General features: G+C 33.8%; 1 protein-coding gene across 1 annotated transcript in view; it reads left to right on the plus strand.

Annotated features, from left to right (window-relative positions):
- Positions 1 to 10,879, plus strand: part of LOC145694758 (alpha-tocopherol transfer protein-like) — an 83,932-nt gene extending 73,053 nt beyond the window's left edge. The window contains exons 6-7 of the mRNA XM_081771370.1: positions 3,749 to 3,854; positions 7,850 to 10,879. Coding sequence (XP_081627496.1) covers positions 3,749 to 3,854; positions 7,850 to 8,007 — 264 coding nt within the window. The 3' untranslated portion in view covers positions 8,008 to 10,879. The remainder of the gene's footprint in view (positions 1 to 3,748; positions 3,855 to 7,849) is intronic.
- The last annotated feature ends 11,690 nt before the right edge of the window (positions 10,880 to 22,569 follow it).

Consider the following 22,569-nt stretch of genomic DNA (forward strand, 5'->3'; position numbering starts at 1 on the left):
AGAATCTGCAAATACAAAAACAAAGATAAGTCCAGGAGTGGTAGAGAGAGCGGAACTTAAACGAAAGCCACCTCTTCGTGGTGAGTTGTGGGTTATTTCGAATGTAATAAATTTACTTGGAAATAAGTTAAGAGGTGCAGGAACTATAATGTATCTCAGATAGTTTTCTGCAACTTTTAAAATGTTATACGTTTTCCAAATATATAAAAAGTTGAATACATTTCATTTTATTGATATTTGACTCTATTGTATCAGATAACTGACAGAAAAATCACTAACATGTATTTTATTGATATTTGTTACGGAATTTTCACAAATTTACATTAATATACAAGATATTAAGACTCCCCCCCCCCATAGGTCATAAGGATGGCGGCAACTCATAAAGGTGAGAGTAGAGTCTTGAAATCTTTTTACATTATATTGGGACTGTCTGGAGAACAATTATTACTACGTAAGTGCAACATAGTATATAGGTATAACTATTTTGCTTACTGCCTTTAAAAATCTACGATTTCATCATTTTCTTTAAAAAATTTCAAGCCGATGGCGGCACCTCAAAAAATTGATGTATCTATCTGAAATTTTTCTGTGTTTTATTAACCACATTTGGCCAAAAATGTCCCCTAAGGGTAACAAGATTTTAAAAAAACGTTTTTTTCGATACACCCTAGTAAGTACATATGGTTCATGTCTAAGTTTTTTCCGAGTCTAATCTTTCATTTCATTTCAGGCATCTTTCAAATTACCCAATTCAAGCAGTTAAAAGTATTTTCTAAATCAACGAATAATAGTTTGTGAAGCTTTCACATATTTTATTTGATGGAGACAAATTGCATCTTTGTGCTGTGTCTTCTTCCAAACCATAACTGTTCAACTTTCTTAATTCTTTGTCCATATAGGAAGTATTCTCTTTCATATTCCAAGCTGACTTTTTGCTGTGTGTGATGTGAAACTAAGACATTGGTGGAAAATCATTTTAAATCATTCAATACACAGTGTATCACCCGATCCTAACGAAATTTGCACCTCATAATGTGGGTCTGTAGAGAGTTTGCTGAACTTAGGTTGAAGATCCCAGCTACCGTCAACCGTAGGCTGTTCCTAGCGTCTTTAGAAGACATGCTGCTAACAATATGAAGGTCGTGTGACAACAAGACTAATGTAGTTAAGTATGGATCATTTCCAGGACGACGCCAGCGTGCATTTATTGCAATTAAGTATCTTTGAGCATATCCATACACTGAGGCATCGAGAGTTTGAATGGTCATTTCATTGAATTCCCGCTCGCGTGCCTTGTCGCATCACTGATCCAGTGATGGTATACACGATAGGAGGCAGATTATTCCCATAGACGACGGGTAGTCTTCGGTGTCTCCACGACGTTCTGAAATGCACCTGAAAAGAAGGATCATTCAGGCAGCTCCAACTGACGGGGCGACAACCGCCAGTGCAATCAGAGTTTTCATGGTTCCCCTAACACTAAATACATTCAAAGCACGAACACCCCCGTACGATTATCCCTGGCACTTGATCATCGCCAAGAATGTTTTCAGTGGTATTGGAAGAGGCTGCAGCAGTAAGGCGGATGGAGGGTAGTGGTATTCAGGGATGAGAGTAGTTTCTGTGTTAGAGAGAAGTCTCTCCGCTCGTATGTAAACTTGAAGTTGGGAGAGAAAATCCAATGTATTTTTATTCGTTATATAGAACCCGCACTTCAATTTCTGTTATTAGGTAAGAGAGGGGAAAATAAGCTACATATCCCCCTCGTCTCTAATCTTCATTCATGATTAATACGTTGTGGATTAGTGATGTTAATCCTGTCCTTCGACCTTATCTGTACACTCTATGGAACCTCATCTTCCAGCAGCATAGAGGGTATGTCCATTCCGTAAGGTAAATCCAGTGTGTATATACCTTCTACTCTAGCCTATTAGGTCTCCAGATATAAGCCTTATCAAATACGTGTGGTATGCCGTCTAACCATCATCTGGCTTCTTAAAAGACGCTCTCTAAAGACATAGCTTACAGATTTTGATTATCAACGCGTCCAAACATTGAGTGACCACTTGAGGCAGTTACACGTTCCATTAAGACAAGCACTGTGCCATGTTCAGGTTGTATCATAAGTGCCATTTAGCGAACAGTAGCACCTACCATAGCCTTATATACCAATTTTAGGCCAGATTCGTGAATTCTTACTGTGTGTTCGTATGCAATTGCGCCAGAGTCGTTATATATTTGTGATTTATTTTATTTCTTTAGCTAATGAAATCTTAACTGTCTTTAAGAAGTCTTATGACGAGTCTCTTGTTATTTAATTACAAATTTCGAATATTTCGTTTTCTTTTCTTCTTCTATCTTCCTAAAAATGCATCAAACGTATCATCTACCCTTGCATTCTTCATTCCGTTATATATTCTTGAACTTGTCCGTTAGTATTGCAATTTCTTTCCGATTATTAGTATATTCTTTTTGTCATACAACTCAATGTATTCTTTCCATCTCTCGTGCTGCATTTCACTCGTTAAAAACTCGTTTCTACTCTTCGTTTCTATATTGTCGTAGTAAATGTTTCCTTCTGCCTTTCTATTTCCATCGATCTTAAGCTTTCATATACATTATTCAAATTTCTATGTCGTTCCTCTTGTACTTTTACCTCTATTATATATTTCTCCGTCTTTTGGATTTCCATTATTAATTCCCAATTTAACTCTTTACAGATTATTTTGCATTTTATTACAACTTTGTTTTCCTTAGTTTCCCAAAGTTTCTTATATAACCCATGCTTCTTAACTATGTTACCTTCGTGGTACCGTATCTTTACTCGCAGAGCTGATAACTCCCACAACTAGTTAGTTCCTCTATCTACTTTTTGTCAACTTATGTAATTTTCTTCGAAATTTCAAATAAATCTGTTTTTACTTCATCATCTCTATACTTTTCAGTACCAAACTTGTTGTTCCTTACTTCTCTTATATTTTTCACCGAGATTCCTCTTCAGTCAACACAAAATTGGGATCTTACAACTTATGTGTTTCTTTTCTTATCATTGGCGTTAAAAGTTTTTGACATAGAAATTATATGTTTTAACATTATCCTTTCATTGTAGTCTGTTCTACTTCTTTTGTATTACTTTAATCGTATCAAGGCATTCAGAAGCGTGCCGAAAAGTCTCTGCTTTCATATAAGTACTGTGTGTATATATACACAATATAGTACTGCTACTTGGCCACAAGTGTAACATACATGTTTGCCTTATTTATTTATTTCTTCCATATAAATATCTTCAGCCAGTATTTATTTCTTCTTCTACATAAAAATTTGGGGGTACGCATCCTACTGTCCCCCTCAGAGACATCAGTGGGCAGAGACGTCATGCTTGGGAAGAGTAAAATCAACTGCTGTGTATAATGAATAGAGAAAAACAATTTTAAAAAATCGGACACATTAATCTCGAATTATTGATTAGACTTTTCTTTGGACAAAGTTTGAATATTTATCTGATGGAGTTTGTTCAATTATTGTAAATATGGTTATCTACAAAGTACATGGGGAAAATAGAGGATACGTGCAGGCGTCTGTAGTTGTTTGTAACTATTATTAAATTTATCTTTGCCATTAGAGATGAGTGGACCGTAAAAAGTAGTGCCGTTCCCTGTCGCAAAACATTTTACAATCTATTTCTTTACTTTATTATTATTTGTTCCTTCGAGTAATAAGTTCAATATGTTATTTTTATTTTCAGTTATTTATTCATACGGACGATTACGGAGAATTGTATAAAATGATACCGAAGGAAATGCTGCCGTCTGATTTGGGAGGAAAAGAACTCTCTCTTAAACAGCTACATGGTAAGAGTCTTAACATAGAGAATTCATCTTTATGTAATACTAACAGAATACCCACGCGGAGAATATTTTCATTATGGACATATTATTTTATTTTATTCTATTTGTTTTCTAGCAAATGCTTTCATGTATTAATGTGGACAATATTTTGCGTCTGAACGCACAAAATTAGAATATCTCATATTTGCATCTGAGGGAAACATCCCCACCACTTTTTCATTCAATATAGGTCTAATATTTAATAATTCTAAAATATGTGTTTAGTTATTTTAGATTAAAAGTCCGACACACAAAATTCCATGTCTTTAACTTTAGGAAATTGTGGTCTAATAATTGGAACCTCCATCCCTTTTACTTCTCACCCCTCTTCTCTTCTAGGAAAACTATCAGAAAACGATGAAACACTATTTAATTATTTTAAATGAAAGATTCAAACAGTGAATTTTATGTCTCTAAGTTTTTACTTTCAGTAATGTTTCCAGTGTACGATATCAATACTTTCCCCTAACTGACCTTCTCTGTCTACTGCTTTCTTGTAAATAAATACAATTTCATAATTTATACATTATAATGGATACATAAACGTAACACACACTACATTTAAAAAGTTTCAGAAACACACGGTATTTACATGTTGTTTCACAGGAAGGTGCTAAAATGGAATTGTTGGCTAGTGATATCTGATCTGTAGCCACTTAAAATAGTGTAATTTACATTAGGAAAACCATATTATAAAAATATGTTAACCTAGTGAACAAGTTACAATATGTATAGAAAATTCTTCCTCTCAAAACTTCCTTAAATAAGCATTCAATTTCTTTTTCCTTTTCCTAACTTAATAACCATTATATCTACTATATTTAAGAAAATACTCTTCATAATAACTATAAAATTAAAAGTATATGAAGTAACGCAAATTTACAGTATTTAGAAAATGTATTTACAAATTTAAAGCATTTTTACAATAATTTCCCATTACCAAATAAACTTTCATCATCAATTAACGATAAAACTTACATTAAGATAAAATATATTTTAAATTCTCATTATTTAAGTACTTTCCACATAATACATTTCAGTATTTTGGATAATCAACATGACAATGCAACTTTTCAAACGCAGGCTTCAGAGCCGCAAAAGCTTTTTTTTTTTTTTTTTTTTTTTTTTTAAAGATAAGTTTAGGCACCCCACATTTATTTAGTTAAAACATTTCTAACAGCTTGTGGCTTCGCTTCCCTGGACTCAAGACCAAAGGGAGAATCTCAAGCCGCTTGATATCCTGAAACTGGTTTTTAATTATTTCATACTTTGTAATTTTCTTTTCTTTCACCCTTAGACTATATCAATGTCATTTTCTTCAAACTTAAAAGTAAAGACAATTATATTTCAAATCCAGTCGCTCTCAACAACTAGGTCTGGTTTTAGTTTTGCATTCTCAATATGAAACTCTAGCTCTTTACCCACCTGATATCCTATTAGTAAACATTGTCTTTCTGAAATATTAACAATCTGGTTATGCCTGAATATACGTCTGTTGACATGATAGCACCCCTGAAGGGATTACAAGATATGGGTATCTTATTATAACAATTGCAATCCTCACCCCTCTTCCTTCTCACATCTTTTCTTCCCTCTTCACATCTTTTCTTCCCTTCTAGGACAAATATTTAACAAAAAGCTTAACCATATCGTTAATTATTTTAAATTAAAGGTTCTAATGCTGAATTTAATTTTTCTAGTCTTAAGAGATTCCGAGGTATTGGTAATTTCTTGTAATAGATCTATTCTCTATCCTTTTTACCTTCTTAGCCCCTTTTCTTCCCTTCTAGGTCAAATATTTAAAAAAAAAAACGCTGAAACACAAGTCTAATTATTTTAAACGAGAAATTCATATACCAAATTTCGAGTTTCTCACCTTCAGAGATTCTGTGAAATGGATTTTTAGTAAAATAATTACCACCTCTATTCCCCCTCCCTTATTCGTCAAATTCTAAAACTCCATCTTTAGTGTTAGCTTACGTTTGCCTGAAGGACATGCACGTGGACGTTAAACTAATAGAAATTCTAAATACTGTTCAAGTTTCTAGCTTAAATGGTTTGGCCTGGGTGTTGACAAGTTAGTCAGTCAATCAAGAGAGGTTTATTTATTTATGTATTTGTATTGTTTTACATTAGTGTCTTCTGTAAGTGATTTTCACAACCAAAAATTTTCAATTTTTCGATATTTTGGGTAAATATTTACCATTTACGGTAAAGACTAAGTTAATAACGAAATGAAACACTAATATTTGTTAAGGATTTTATAAAATTCCATTTTTCTCACTAAGTTTTGTATTGTACACTGCTCGTAACTGCTGTGTTTTACTAATGAAGTAATTATATGTCTTTCGGTACGAAAATAGAAGACGAAAATGGAATACTGTAAACCGAATCCAGATTTTTTTTCAAATATTCACAATTAAAGCTGATAAAACTTTACAATCGCTCGAACCATTTCTGAAAACAACATGTTTTTTATTCCTTATAATCCAAGAAACTTGAAGGAATGTCATTTCCTACCCCAAAGAAGTCTTCGTTCATTCATTCACGCATACTTCTGAAGCGTACTTCGGGTTTATCGTGTTTCATTTTAGTCTGTCTGGATTTATCAGGTTTAATTTCTGTTTGGACATACCATATTTCATTTTAGTCTGTCTATGTCTGTCATGTTTCCTTTTTTCTGTCTGAGTCTATCGTGTTTCATTTTAGTCTGTCCGGGTCTATCATGTTTCATTTTAGTCTGTCTGGATTTATCAGGTTTAATTTCTGTTTGGACGTACCATATTTCATTTTAGTCTGTCTATGTCTATCATGTTTCATTTTTTCCTCTCTGAGTGTATCGTGTTTCATTTTAGTCTGTCTGGGTCTATCGTGTTTCATTTTAGTTTGTCTGGGTCTATCATGTTTCATTTTCGTTTACCTGAATCTATCGTGTTTCATTTTACTTTGTCTGGGTCTATCATGTTTCATTTTCGTTTGTCTTGGTCCGTTGTTTTTTTATTTTAGTTTGTCTGGGTCTATCGTGGTCCATTTAGTTTGTATAGGAAAGTAGTTTGTGTGTCGCTATTAGTAATATGTGTGTCATTGTTCGGAGTATTCTGTCAGTATTAGGTGAAGACGAAAATAATATATTCAATCTAGTAGTTCACAGTGTATTCATTTTACGTACACAGTACATAATAAATACATAAATAATCTGTTTCAACAGAATTTTAAAAAAAAGTGTTAATTATTGTTGAAAACACACGACATAATTCTTAACGTCATAAACATTCGCTTTTTCTAAAGATTTTTATGAAGAAAACTACACCTAAGAATTCATTCTCAAGTCCCTCATTGTACTCAACTCATTGTGATCTAACTGTTAATATTTGTATCATTTTTGCACGGTATTGCAAGGATTAAAGTTTTAGTCAATCATCATTTTGGGCTATTTATCAATAACCATCCTGTATATTGTACACTTGCTAATTCCACAATGAGGGGGCACAGTAGCTCAGTGGTGCAAACGCTTACCTCTCGTACGTGGGGCCCCTGGTTCGATCCCCAGACAAGTAAATTTGTAGTGGTCAACATCGTATCCGTGGGTTTTCTCCCGTTTCCTCCCACTTTCTCGTTCCACTAATTCTTCCATCATCATTTGCTTGTTTCAAACATGGTCTTACTTAGTTTCAGGGACATAATCGTTGAATATTAAACTGAAAGATTTCATTTTATTAGTATTACAACGAAAAGATTGATACTAATTTCATCTTAAATAGGTGGTGTGGTTAACATTCGTTACGAATGTTTACATGGTTATCACACGTCATAGATATTATACGTATATATAGGATATTTTATCTGCATAAGCTTAAAATATTGTAGAATGTAGTGAAACCTAGAACGGTTTTCATTAACTGATTATTTTTTTTTTAAAAAAATATTATTGTTACACCTTTGTATTTCTTTCTTTGCAGAACGCTGGGTGGAATTTTTGATGACAGAACCAATGAGACAGTGGCTCATAAGCACAGAGAAACAGAAGGCAAAAGAAGGGTTTAAAAATAACAAATTGAAGACAGCGAGTGAACTCTTCGGAATGGAAGGTTCTTTCAGACAACTTACAGTGGATTGACATGACTTACATAAAGTGTACATGCTACAGAAAAAAACAGCTTAAGACAATACGTGTATTTGTGAGAGTGTGTGTACTAGTATTTTAAGAAATCAGAACAAAAATGTTGAAAGAAATTTGAGGTTCTTCAGTGTGTTGATTACTCTTTTTCGTGAATAAAAAATCAATGAACAATGTGATTATTTCTTGTGTGTGTATTGCGAATTATCCGTTTGACGTTATTGAAATTCTATTAAGGTGATAGTTTCTCTTAAAAGTCTATTAATATTATTATTTTACTGATTTCTTCTTGACATTTATTTGAATATTCCTTACTTTCTCAAAATGAATTTGTATTATATATACATTTAATATTACTTGAATTACATTTAATTTCTAGAAATTAATATTATTCAATCACGAACTTTAATTTTAACTAAGTAAGGGATATTCAAATAAATTTGTGGATAAATCAGTGGAGTCAAACAATTAACGATAATCCAGTTCATTTCAAAGAAAATTTAATTTTCTATATAAACCACTGGGTTAGAAAACGAAAATGTCGCTGGTATTCAACACCCCGTTAAATTAACTAACAACTGGTTTGAAGATCGTTCTTATGAAGGATCCATAACTTTGAGCCTCACAAACTATGCTTTCAAATATCTGGACTGTTAGAAAAGAAAACTTAGAACTCTATTTAATATAATTTTGTATATATTGAATGGAGTCGCGGTGACTCAGTGGTAGGACACTTACCTGAGATATGCGGTCCCTGGATCAATCTCACTCCGCACCAAGTGTCTTTGTGGGTGGGTGGTGGATAAACACCGTGTGCATGGGTTTTCTAGGGATTGTCTTGTTATCTCTCACTTTCCCCATTTCACCATCATTATCCATGTTATCATCACTGTCTCCGATACCCTCGGAACATAATCGTGTGATGTTAAGCTGAAAAAGAATGCTAGATAGCGTACTTTCGAAATATTTAAGACTATTCAATGTCTGATTCTTTGTTTACCATTTCAGATAGGAGTAGGAAGCATTGTGAAAAGTCTTAAGTGATGAATTGATACTGGAAGGGAATAGTTACTAACCTAACGAACTAAAAGTATTCATATTCAAATTCCAATTGTTTATCTTAATAAAGTAGAGTCTCTTTCAGGAACCATCTTCCTTTCAGAAAGTTCGTTTTGAGTACCATGATTATTAACGCCTATCTCGCTCTTGCTCTGTATGATAAATAAGTGTATCTTTTATTAGTTACTAAAGACTTCTTCTGCCCAGTAATAACATAATTGTAATATTCTAAATAGAAAACGGAGTTCAGAGATTCCACTTTCATTTTGAACCGACAGATAAAGGCAATACAGTTATATATTTTAAACAATTATATTACTTCTAAATTATGTTGTGTATGTAGCTCACAGTTTTAGCACTTTCGTGGAATATCAGAACTGTTTCAATCATTTTTGCCAAACAAAACTATCATAATTCATCAACGAATTGTTGTCAATAATGTATTAAGTGTTCAAAATGAAACTCCAACACATTTGAGTAATATAAGGTATAATTGTGATTCAGGTATTTCATAAAATGAAAATTATGACATATAAAACAATATAAACTTGAGTGTATTTACTCGAGTCTAGTGAGTATATTTTTCTACATATAACCTCCAAAAGCAAAGTACGAATTCGAAACGATAAAAGTTATACTTGAGTTTAAAAAAAAAAAACTCTTTTAAAATTGTATCTTTACTTTCAGAAACATAGCATTAAGGCTCTCAGTTTCCGACATTTATGAAATTCTCATAGTACTTTTCGTTAATGGTTTTCTGCTTACGTCTGTTTCGAATTTTTATCCTTTGAAGTCAAGATGGTTTTGTGATGTTATAAGAATGTAAATTATATAAGAAGGGTGAATTATTGAAAATTTGTAACCTTATAAAATTGACTATTGCTTAAATTATTTGCCAGAGGAAAGTAGTTTCACAACCTGCGTAATTAACTAAAGCATTTCGTTGATATTGGTGGTATTAAGTCAATCTCGAAGCATTTTAAAATACAAGTTATTTTGAAAAATCATTGTTTCTAATATAATTTTTTTCTCGACATGATATGGTAATGACCAAGATATTGTTACAAAAATGTGTAATGCAAAAAAAAGTTACATAAAGGTAAAGAAAAATAATAATAGTTAATGTAAAATGTGCCAATTATTTTAGAAATACATCACGAAATAATAGTATGATTTTGCGGGATGAGGCTGGTCTTGCATCTCGAAAAACATATGATCTGCCTAAAAAGGCTACTTATTTTTATTTTCTGTAAGTATATGATACGCATGGTTATAGAGCAGGATTTAGTTCCCACCCATTGGGAAATGAATATCTGGTTTATTTCGTAAACTCAGTATAGTTTATTATATAACAAATAATTTGTCTTTTAATATCAATAGTACACGATAGAAGTTTTCATTTGATATTGACTAATTACTGAGAATATTGATATTTTTAACTGTAATATGATACACAAACACTTGATATTAAGAGTAGAGGTGTTTTTAGTTAAAAAATATTTTCTTCCTGTTTTTCTTTCTCTCGCTTGCAGTGTTAGTAAATTTTCTGTAATGTATAATACAGGTTTAGACAGTTCACTTTCTGATTGTTTAAGAGAATCTACAGGCCTATAATGAATAAATAAAGGTAAAGAACCAATTATGATTATTTTTATAATTAACAATAAAAAATATGCTACTTAAAACTAAAAGTGCAAGTGTGATATTGATATGTGAGTAGTGAGTAGAAGTAATATATTTAAGAAGTGTTTTTTGAACTTTTGTACTTATACAATGTTAAATATTGCAAAAATAAATGTTATAAAGTTACAAAGGAGAGATTGTTTTAAAATAATACTTTCTTTATAAATAAGTGCCAGGTCAAAAAAAATCCTTTAACATAATATATATAATTTCTTGGCGCAATATTGCACAAAAATAGGATCCAATTGTTTTAGATTAAAAAAAATAATATGGGACACTTCCGATTTGAATAATATGGGAGGCTTTTCCATCCTCAGACTTTCTGTGAGAACATATTTTTTTTAACCATTTTGAAAGCATGTGAAATAATAAAACTAACTCACGAGGAGTCCACCGGGTTCGGACCCTCTCCCCCAAAACTCCCTAACTCAAACATACATGTGTACACTTTCTCAATAAAACAATACTTGTTTAACAGGGGAATGATTAATGTAGTGTAATTTTTTTTTTGAACTTACACTTCATCTGTACTCTTTCTCATAAAAGCAATCTAGTTCTATCATTTTTTTTCTGAAAATATATGTGGAAGTATTTTACAATTACTTATCGTCTTTTCCGGTGCAGAATAATACACATTCAATACTGCATAAATGTAGTGGCTTATAGTACTGGACCCCTTCCAACAAACATTTCTGACTGCGCGCTTGGATGAGTGTCATATGAAGTAAGTTATTATCGTGTCCGCTGGTGGCACTCTTCTCGCAACATACCAGTATTACCAATCGGTATGACCTATTTTAAGAAGAAGTCTATCGATTTTGTGACAATTACATGTTTTTCGTTTAAGAGTGACAGGGTTCAACACACAGCCATAAATTACAATTATGCTTCTCGAATAATTTTGCCGGGATGCCAGATACAACGTCGCAATGAGACAACCCCGTAAAAACACGGAACGTAAACGAACCTTACACAAAAAGGAAGATGCTACGTGTATATTTTCCTATTTTAGCTTCAGAAAGTTTTGTATACTTCTAAAACTATAGAGTGTATTCGTGGCACTATGCCATATTTATGTTTTAGTGCCATCATATATCCTTAATTTACCTGAGGAATTGTTTTCCTGTTATTTTTTAAATGAACTGTAATTTTAAATGATGTTGCTATGTAATGTTATTGATTTTTTTTCAAGTTTAGTTAAATGTCCCTTGCTTTCTTAAAAATGAATGTGTATTATATACAAATTTAATATTGCTGAAAATATATTTGATGATAAAATTACTAAAATTGTATATAAAAATAACATTAAGTTTTTACGAAGAATGGGGTATTTAAATAAATAGATCTGAAGAAGAAATAATTATAATCAACACATTGAAATTCCAGTTCAATTAAGAAAAGAGAAAAACAGTTCCATAAATAAATCAATCTTCCAACAAAATGATAGTGCAGATATTAAACACCGTTAAACAATTGTAACTAGCTGCGGAATAGTTTAAGAGTCCTTGGTTGAACTATAAGATACAAAAGATGCATATAAGATTTCTTGAGTTTTATAACTAGTTACAGTGGCATACGTAATGGGGGTAGGGGTTTTAACTCTCTCTCTCTCTTGAGCGATATATATACAAAAGTCAAAGGATATGAAATAAGAATGCTTGAATCCAACCCTCTTTATGTAATTCTGCGTACACCACTGCCTCGTTATGTTACTCTCCAGAACATTTTCGCAGCAAATATGGAAATACGGAACATTGGGTATACTAAAATTTATAATAGTGATTCTTTGTCGAAATGTTTACCCTTTTTCTTAACTTCAGTTGGATGCATACTCTTTCAGTCAACGCAGCTACCCAGTAACTCATGAACGTCGACCGATAATCGGAAATAGAAGTAATATAGAACCTGAAGGGTTTTCTTTTTTTTAAAAAAAAAAAAGCATTTGACAGAAAGTATTTGGTACAGAAAAAGAGGGTCAACTTATGAATGCGAAAAACTATACGATGGCAATTAGTGCAGATAACTGGAGATTATTTTGACACTAAGATTAAGACACCTAGAAACGTTTGTTTAGAGAGGTGAAAAACAAATTACTTGCGTATTAATATCCCTACCGTATTAATAGTGATGTGAGACTTCTAGAAATGATAAGCGTCAGAGCACACTAGTAACATAACTAGTATGTTATGTTAAGTTTACATTGTGAGTGTAGACGGTAACCTACTATGGGTCCGGTAAATTCTTTATAACAATATAACATATTCCAATGCTAATATTTTGATGAAGAATACACTAAATTGACTCAGGGTGTGTCTTAAACCTAGCAAAAAGTAAACATATTTTTATGGACTTTTTTATTTTAATACTTTGACGAATAGATTAAAGACTAAAACCTCTCAGAATGATAAACGTAGAATTTTTGAGCATTGCTTGGTAATATTTTGATGAATATTAAAATAGAAGTATTCTGGGTGTCGTAGTATTAAAACTAAAATTTATATTAGAAAGCGACGAAGGGCTTAAACCAACCATTTGAAGTTGGAGTCTGTGTTGTGGAGGCAAACTCGATCTCAGTACTTTCTCCAAGTTATCTCTGTTATCAGTCCTAGAAGCTAAACACCACAATATTAACTTTCACATCTCAGTGGAACCGCTAAACCTGCTTGGTGAACGTTGGTAAAATCTAGCAAAATACACCCATAATATCAATAGAGTCTCATAAGGTTCCACATAGACGAATCTGAAGCACTCACTCCCCGACGAGAAGTCTCTCTTCCATGCGCGCCGACTACGTGGGTGCTCTGGGGCTTCAGCACCCACACAAATAATCTTGTGGGTGCGGCACATTCACAAGATTTTCAGTTTGATAGAAACAAAATAAAATAAATACTTCTAACTTGCCATTATCAAACAATAAAAAAGCAATTAAAACATTGCGATGGAAGTTAAAGTTTCTAACGTCTAAAACATAATTGTTTCAAATGTGTCTGTGCAAAGGTAACTAAGCAGCACGCTTCCTCCTTCCTTGCCTGTTTCAAGCCTAGTTAAATGCAGTCCTCACATTAAAAAAAAATTGTATTTTGCACTTTATGACAGTGTTCATTAAAAAAAATTAACTAAAAGGAAACCAATCAAAACCATCGAGAGGTCCCTGAAAGCATATAACACGACCCACTGTTGATATGCACCCACATAAATTTTGGAAAGTCGCCGTCGATGCTCTCTTCCACTATCGATTGTGTTTTATAGACCACCAGCACATTTAACAATTACCTGGAAGTTCATTTTATATGTATGGAGAAGAATTCTTTGTAAACTTATACAAGGAATATTTTATTCTACTTCTGTTGGGACGCTTTCCAGAGGGCGGAAACTGTTTTCATCTTACGAGAAGAAAGTTGGTGTTTCTTTAACTCAAGGGCACGGTAGTCCATTGAGCTGGGGCATCAGGGAGCCTTCAGTGGGAAGTTTGTGAATGGAATAGCATGAATTTGCTCATAGTTAATCTCTATGATGATTTGGTTATATGACTGGTTGTCTTGTCTTCATGTAATTCCTCTCGTTTGGTGCCCACTCCATACATTCTGTGTATTTCATTGTTTAAAATATTCATCTTTACATGAATATTTTAAACACACATGACTTTGGTGCATATGTTTACTTTCCAGACTCCATTTCTCCTCTGCAACATATGATGTAACTAATTTCTATTAGAAATATAATTATCGAAAAGAATAGCCCAATTATAAGTAAGAAAAATGAGCCAATCAAATTATTCATAGCAATGGCTTCTGGTTGACTACTCTTATTCTGGACTATGGTTCTATTGGTATTTTCCCGTAGATTAGAATAAACGTCTGATTTCCACTTAAGAGGGAGTCCAGCTTCGAATGAAGCATCAATGAGTTGACGGAAGGAATCGGTAAATTGTGATCCTTGTTTAAAGAGAAATATTGATGGCAGAGTCAAGAAAGATTCAGATCCAACATGAAATAATGGTTTTCCCTTTGTGTCAAAGAAGTAGTAGCTGTAATACTCAGCGTATTGACGCAGGGAGACAAATGCAAAATCTCCTTTGATTGCCGTTCTTCTAAAAGATTCCCATACATCTTCAAGGATGATCCATTTATTGTAGATAACATTCGTAACGGTGTTCTTAGATTGTTCAAAAATCATTTGAGAAAATTTTGAACCACCAAAAGTTAAACCAGATTGAACAATTTCTTCCATTGTGTCAGTATCAGGTTTCATTTTAGGTTTGGTTACAAAACCATATAGTGCAGCTTGGTATCCAGTGTTAATGATCAATGAACTAAGGACCCATGTCAGGAGAACCAATCTCAGAACTAATCTGGAAGATGGTATTGGCACTGAGACATTCAACAAGATCGCCAGATTAAACAGAGCTGGGTATTGAAGAGCGAAATTATTTTTTGATCCACTTACCACACCCACAAGCTTAAAACATACTACCAAAATGACACAAGAACATGAAGTTAAAATCCAAGGTAATGGTCTTAGTGGGAAAATTATATTCATCCATTGAGGATAAGGAATTGGAAGCGGAACTACCCACACGTAATAAATAAAGTCTCTGGTAAGAACAAAATCATAATATTTTGGTTTGTCTTCTGTTAGAACTTGAAGAGAGAGCACTCCATCGTATTTCCCAGTTCCAAGATCGTTCAAATCCGTGAACGTGGTAGAGTTTTCGTACAAATCACCTTCAACACGAAACAGATTATTGACGACCAGAGTGAAATTCAATTTTTCTTCAGCATTTACGATAAAATTTCCATAGATTCCAGTTAAAGTAGCTCGCCTATTATCTTTATAAGTAACGTACACATATGGAGGATTATAATAGAGTTTCAAATTTACGTCACATTTATGGAAGTCTTTTGTTTTAGGAGGAAACAAGTCTTCTCCTAACATGAAGCCATTATCTTCCCAAGCATCCAACATTAGTAATTTCACTGCAGATCTACAACGATATTCATTAAATGGAAAGTGAGTATAAACAAGTACTAATTGTCGTTGAGTGTGGCCATCCCATTGGAAAATATTACATAGTATGATGGAGTTGATCCAATCCATAACTTGCATCAAACTGAGAATTATATAAAGCACATCAAGAATGCATGGATACGTATACAACACTATCACTACACGAATTGGTGGATTATAGATTTTTAGAATTATAAACTTCATAATCGTATTCCTTAATTCGGAAGGGTTTTCCACAAGGAATATGTACTCTGCAATTCCTATCTGATATGTAGACGTAAGTTCCAAATTATTGATAACATTATGTGGTACGGTTTTTGCATGAAATCTCAGAAGTGGTATTGTGTTGTATTTGGCTAATGATAATTCTATATCTTCCGTTCCATCTTCTTGAAAGAGAATAATATTTCTGGCATTTTCAAAGTATCTTTTCACAATTTCGTTAGTACAGCGATGTAGCATTTCTTTCGAGGTTATGGATTGTATAAGATTTAATAAAATCCTCTTATTTCCTCGTATGCCAATAAACATAACCAGTAAAACCAACATTGACACCTTCATCGTTATTTTTGTCCTGAAATAAGGAAAATATTATGATAATATTATCTATACTAACAAGGTACATTCGCGAAGTCTTCCTTCGGGATTCGTGTAAACTTGATTCAAATGCAAAGGTCTCCGCAGTCCAATGTGTATTGTGCTAATTTTAGCGGCCCATACCGGTAATTTGCATATTTATTGTCCTTCATGCGAATACTTCAAAAAATTGGACATGAATTTGATATATCACTTGCACCTATTCCCATTTGAAAAATCGAAAGTTGAATCCAATATGGCATATCCAAGATGGCAGCCGGGACGGGCAACATGTGTCAGAGAAGCAGTACTTCATCCAATTTGTTTTGCATATGCCCACATTCATGTCCAATTACATCTAAAGAAACTAAAAGCAATAAACATAACCTCGGTTTTGTGTCCGAGCGCTATAGTAATGTATGATTGAATTCCGGATATAAGAAGGCCCATAAATATGAAAATTACAGGTATGGGCCGCTAAAATTAGTAAGGTCCACAATATACACTGAGCTGCGGAGAACTTTGTATTGAATCAATTTTACACGAATCCCGAGGGGACACTTCGCGAATGTACCTTGTAAGAATTAAGTGTTTTTACGAACTTAAAAAAATGTTAAACTGTGGCGTACGCTGAATTATTATTGACGCTAAGGAGATGCCGATGTGAATGCACATCCTGTATACGTTCTCAACAGAGTTAATGTGTAGCCACAGAACTTTAATATCGTCGCATGAGAGCCAGAGAAACGTAACTCCAAAAGTGCAATTTTCGTTTTCTTCATGTTTGGACATAATTTTGAAAGCCCCACTTGGTGTAAATGGAACGCAACGCCATCTGTTCTTCTTGTGGCTCATCTGTTGTAATGTAGCTCAATTACCATCTTATTAAAAACACATATTCCTATGAAAATAATATTTTTGTCCTCTCGCCTGTAAACCTACGAAAATGAAGTTACGTTCCTCTGGTTCTCGTATAAATTACGATTGCAAATGACTGCAAAATGTACGGCTATTAGCTTCACCACTAAAGTAAATGTAACGTCAACTTTCAAGTCATTCTGATGTGTACAACAATTCTGAAGTAGTCTCTCGAGGTCGCGATGGCTCAGTGATATTGTGTTCACTTCTCGTATGTTGGTTTCTGGTTCGATCCCAGCTCATGAAAGGAAACTTTGTGATGGCCAAACACTGTGTGTGTGTGGTTTTCTCGAGGTTTCTCTATTTCTTCTCGCTTTCTTAATCCCACTACTTCGTTCATTATATTCACCTCTTACCTTCGAGTTCGTTAAACTTAAAAAAACAAATACTTTATAATATTATATTTTTTTTTAAATCGAGATATAATCATAGAGTGTAGGGTTGCCATCTTGAGAGAGATGAGATAGGTATCTTCCTATTGGAACATATTTACTTTCGAGACGAGACATTACATTCACGACACCTTTTTAAGACGAGACAGACTCGACTGTTCTCTCATATACAACCTAATCCCGGTCCCCCAGTGCTCATTTGAGTACATTCATTTTAATATTACGTAAGTATATGTCGTTTCATTTCAATCGCACCCTTTCACGTTTTGCTACTCAAGTACTCATTCGAGAAAACATTAATTGCACTCTAGGTCCATGAGGTGACAGCTTTCAGTATACAGTGTACTAACTAGGATATATTCAGAATACGTTTTTGATGCAGTAAAAAAAAAAAAAAAAAAAAAAAAATCGGGTCTGTAGAGGTTAAAATGGACATATTCGTCTCCATGAGTTATTTTATCTTTCATGCATATCTCCTATGTCTTCATTGCTTCTCTTATATTAATAATCATTCCTTTTTGACGTTCAAAGCAGTTAACATGATAATAAGTGTATGACATGATAATAAATGTATAAGGTATCATTTCAGTATATTTGATAGTTTTTGTTATCTTTCAGCCACTAACTTGGAAATGTCAGGATCAAAAGAAGAAACTTTCGTACCTCGCTCAGATTGGCTTGCGGACCCCCTGAGATCGTCTTGGGGATCCCTAGTGGTCCGCGGACCCCAGGTTGGGAAAGGCTGGTCTAGAGAAAATGTATCAAACTCAAGCAAAGTATCTGATGAAGAAAATTAGTGACAGAAAAGAAAGGAGGAAACCTTGAGAAAGTTCTCATCTTTCCCGCGGCAGGTCTAGTGGATAGTGCTGCTCCTTTGTTGTAGGAGCACCGGCTTCGAATTCTGGTGAGTGAGCCCTGGAATTTGAACGCACTACCGTGGTTCAGATTCCACCTTACATGTAGATCCGCGTCTCATAGAGCCTCGGTGCTGAAAAGGATGCTAAACTTCGACAAACTACATGGAATTTAGTTTATATGGATTAGTTTTACTTACAGAACAAAATTTCGTTCTCATGTTTCTAGATAGATCTGTTCAAACTCTTTTTAAAGTTCATGGTAAAAGAAAATAAAATGATAATGTAAAATACTAAAATATGAATAATAATATAATACCTTAACTTATGGCGCTAGAGAATAGAATAGTGTTAGTTGCTTGTTCAACACCAACTTCAATACCTTCAGTAATGACTAACAATGAAACTTACCGTTCCAAGGTATGATCATGATATAAAAAAGTTTTTGTTATCTTTCAGCCACTAGCGGTTTTGGTTTTGATTCAGCCACTAATGGTTTTGATTCATGTATTTTATTCGGAGACTTAAATATTGAATATTTGATACAGTTTCTGAGAAAGGAAATGTTTCGTCTCTGAAATAAATAAATAAAAATACAATGCGAAAGTAGCAATTAGTAGTTGTATCTAAGCGAGAAGTACATTAAGATAAAGTGCTTGCATAAAAGTTCTTTTAACATTACGCTGTTTCATGCTATACACGTAAACATAGGTATAAAAGAACAGCAGTATTGATCTAATGATAAACAAACTCAGAAACAACTTCCTAATGTACTTTTAAACCAAATGTATTGATTGCTTACAGGACACCGTATAAAAACAACTTATTTAGGATTATTCGCAGTATTTTAAGGGAACGAATATTACATTGGTTAGAACCAAGGACTAAATGTAAGAGTTATCATTATTTCTGCAATACAGGGTGTTTGAAAAAGAACTCCCTAGTTTTAAGTATAAATTTAATTGGGAAATGAATGAAAACTTATATCAATGAGTACCCTATCATGGAAGATAATTCCTTCAAGGTTTGTTTAATGTTGGTAGACTTCAACGTGCGATCCATTTGTGGCCCTGCACACGTCGAGACGATATTCCACTTCTCGCCACGTATTACCAATATGTTAGGTGTAACTGTCCCAACCGCCGCGACGTTTCTTTCCCGTAAATGACGATTAATTGTTCCACTGACATGAAATGTAACCTCATCAGAAAAGAGAATCTTTATTTTTTTTTTAATTGATATCATCATCAATTCTGTGTAGGAAGTCAGCAACAAACTCATGCCTTTCTATTTTATCAGTAGGTTTAATTTCATGTAACAGTTGCAATTTATAGGCGCACAACTTAAGTATTTTACGCACAGCATCATACATAGTACCTTTAGGCACTCCTAATTGTAGACTACGTCTTGCCAATGACTTCTTCGGGCTCCGAACACAAGAAACACGGATCTGTTCAACATCTTCAAAAGTTCTCGGTCTACCTGGTGATTTTGCTTTTAAAACACTACCGGTTTCCATGAAAGACTTTAGCCAATGACGAATAGTTTCTGCTGTAGGTGGTTCACCACCCTACTGACGTCTAAAATTACGTTGCACTGTTATAACTGACTCAATTTTCACAAGACAAATAACACACTGCGCTTTCTGCTACGGAGTACACATTGTTGCTGAGTTGCTCTGCACTGCACGCCTGCCTCGACTGAACTGAGGAAAAAAACAGCACTGGTGTAGTCTCAAGGTCAAGCAGACCTGCCAACTGCAGGGGAGCCAAACTTGGAGAGTTGATGAATCAAACACTACAAACTAGAATAGTGTATGTTACTTTGCACAGATTCTAGGACACATTAAAACTAGGGAGTTCTTTTTCAAACACACTGTAGTAACAGTGTTTAACACAAAATATAATACTGAAGTCGTCGAAGTATAATTATACAAATTGAAGATACAGGCAATTGATAAATATGAATAAAAAGAACACTTTATGACAGAAATAATAAATGACTAAGGTAATGCACACAATTACAAAGCTTACAATAAATAATTACAAAGCTAAAGTTATTAAATGAGAAAGAAGAACTAATTACGAATTTCTAAAATAAGTAATAGATCTATTCTACATTACTGTGTCTACTATAGTAAGCTAGTTCAATATTACTCCAAGAACCTACATAAGCAACTAATCTATTAATCTACCGCTTAGCTAAACAGCAAGATCTACGTCTCACAAACAAAAATACTTCATTAAACGCTATAACAAAGCAATTTCCTTTCCTAGAGAACGAGCAAAGCTAATCAATGCACCTATTGCATATGGTATTCATGTATCACCAATATCTACCGCGAGCGAGAGAATAACTAAACGAAATTATCTACAAACAAAAGTACTTATTTGAAACCGGAACAGCATTACCGGATAAACTGGATGCATCTAAAATATCATATAAGCCTAAATTGTATTAGATGTTGTACAGATTATAATCCAATTACATGTACTTGTTTTATGTATTATAACCTTTTGTTTCAGCTTTCTAATTTAAGCTAGAGTTGAACGATAAAATTTTGTAATTTAATTATTAGTTGGATTACTTATACTTATACCTATTCTCTTAATGATAATTCTTTGGTCATCCTCTTCCACTCCGAATCTGGATAGCGTTTATTTTCCTGCTTCACAACTGCAACCAAATCGGGTCTTCTGTCGCCAATCGCTGAGTATGTCCTTAGCAAGTCATCGACGATGGAGTAGCACATTATAAGAAGTAATCCGTTGCGAACAAATGAAATCGCATATCTACCTTGTACCTTGTATCTCTTCTGCGTTGTGAAGATGAGATTTTTCTGTGTCGAGGCAAAAGTGGTTGATGTTGTCCAATAGGTCAAAGGAAGAGTTAGCTGCAGAGGGAATTTAATTTTTTTTATTAAATATAGTACAATCAAACTTGAAAATGGTAAATTTTGGGGGAAAATGTTAAACGTGAGGGAAGAATAAAATGAGGGTCACACCCAAGCCCCTGGGGGAGAGTGGGTACCTCAGTTAAGCTATGTCCCTTTCCTGCCCTTCGATCTTTTTCAAAGATGTTTCAATGGGAACATGGTAGCTCAGTGTAAAAGGTTTACCCATGGTGCGTGGGGTCCCTGGTTCGATCCCGTCCAAGTAAATTTCAGAACATGTTGTCCGTGAGTTTTCTAGTAGTACTCCTTTTTCTCCCACATTATCATTCCACCGTTTCTTTCATAATTATTCACTTGCCTTAATCACCCGTCTCTCTTAGCCTAACCGGCATAATAGTGAGACATTAAATTGAATGATAGGTTGAAAGATGTTTCAAGTTCCAGTGAACAGCTTACAAATGACAGTCACGCATTATAGGCACAGAGAATCTAGTTGTTTCATACTACTCAAACATATATATTTTTTTGTTACACTGTTTCATTTTTCATTGAAATATAGAAAAAACTTAAAGCAAACTGAGTTTAAGTAGCATTTGGAAACAACGTGAGTTATGAAATGATCTGTATTTTGTATGAAGTTTAGTTGCAGGTTCTTGTTACACAAAGAAACATTCACTTCGTAGATTGCCTAAGTTCAATTCTCTGTTGGTTAAAGATTCATCACTTTCATCGTAAGGTCCGTATGCATACATTCAAAATCTGTCACCAGTTTAGACAATCTCTACTAATGACTAAGTTACTACTTCAAATATATACTGTATATATACAGGATGGATAATTTATCTTGAGAGCTTCTTCGTGACTAAGCGGTTAGCGTACGCGCCTTTGGCGTGGGAGACCCGGGTTTGATTCCAGATGTAGCTCATGTGGTTCGAATTCCACTTTAAACTCTAGGCCCACGTCTCATATAGCCTCGCTGCTGAACAGGACGCTAAACTCAAAAAAATAAAAATCAAATCATTTATCTTGATACACCCTTAAACCATTTAAATTAATGGACAAACAATGCTGAAATTTTGTACCGTACAAATATAAGCGAAAGGACATTGTTTGGCATACTCTGTGATACCACATGTTGCCATCCCAACCTAAAGTTGTATTGTTTTTCAAACTGCACTGC

This window comes from Thermobia domestica, chromosome 9, assembly GCF_964235325.1.
Source record: "Thermobia domestica chromosome 9, izTheDome1.hap1.1, whole genome shotgun sequence".
In the NCBI taxonomy this organism is placed as follows: domain Eukaryota; kingdom Metazoa; phylum Arthropoda; class Insecta; order Zygentoma; family Lepismatidae; genus Thermobia; species Thermobia domestica.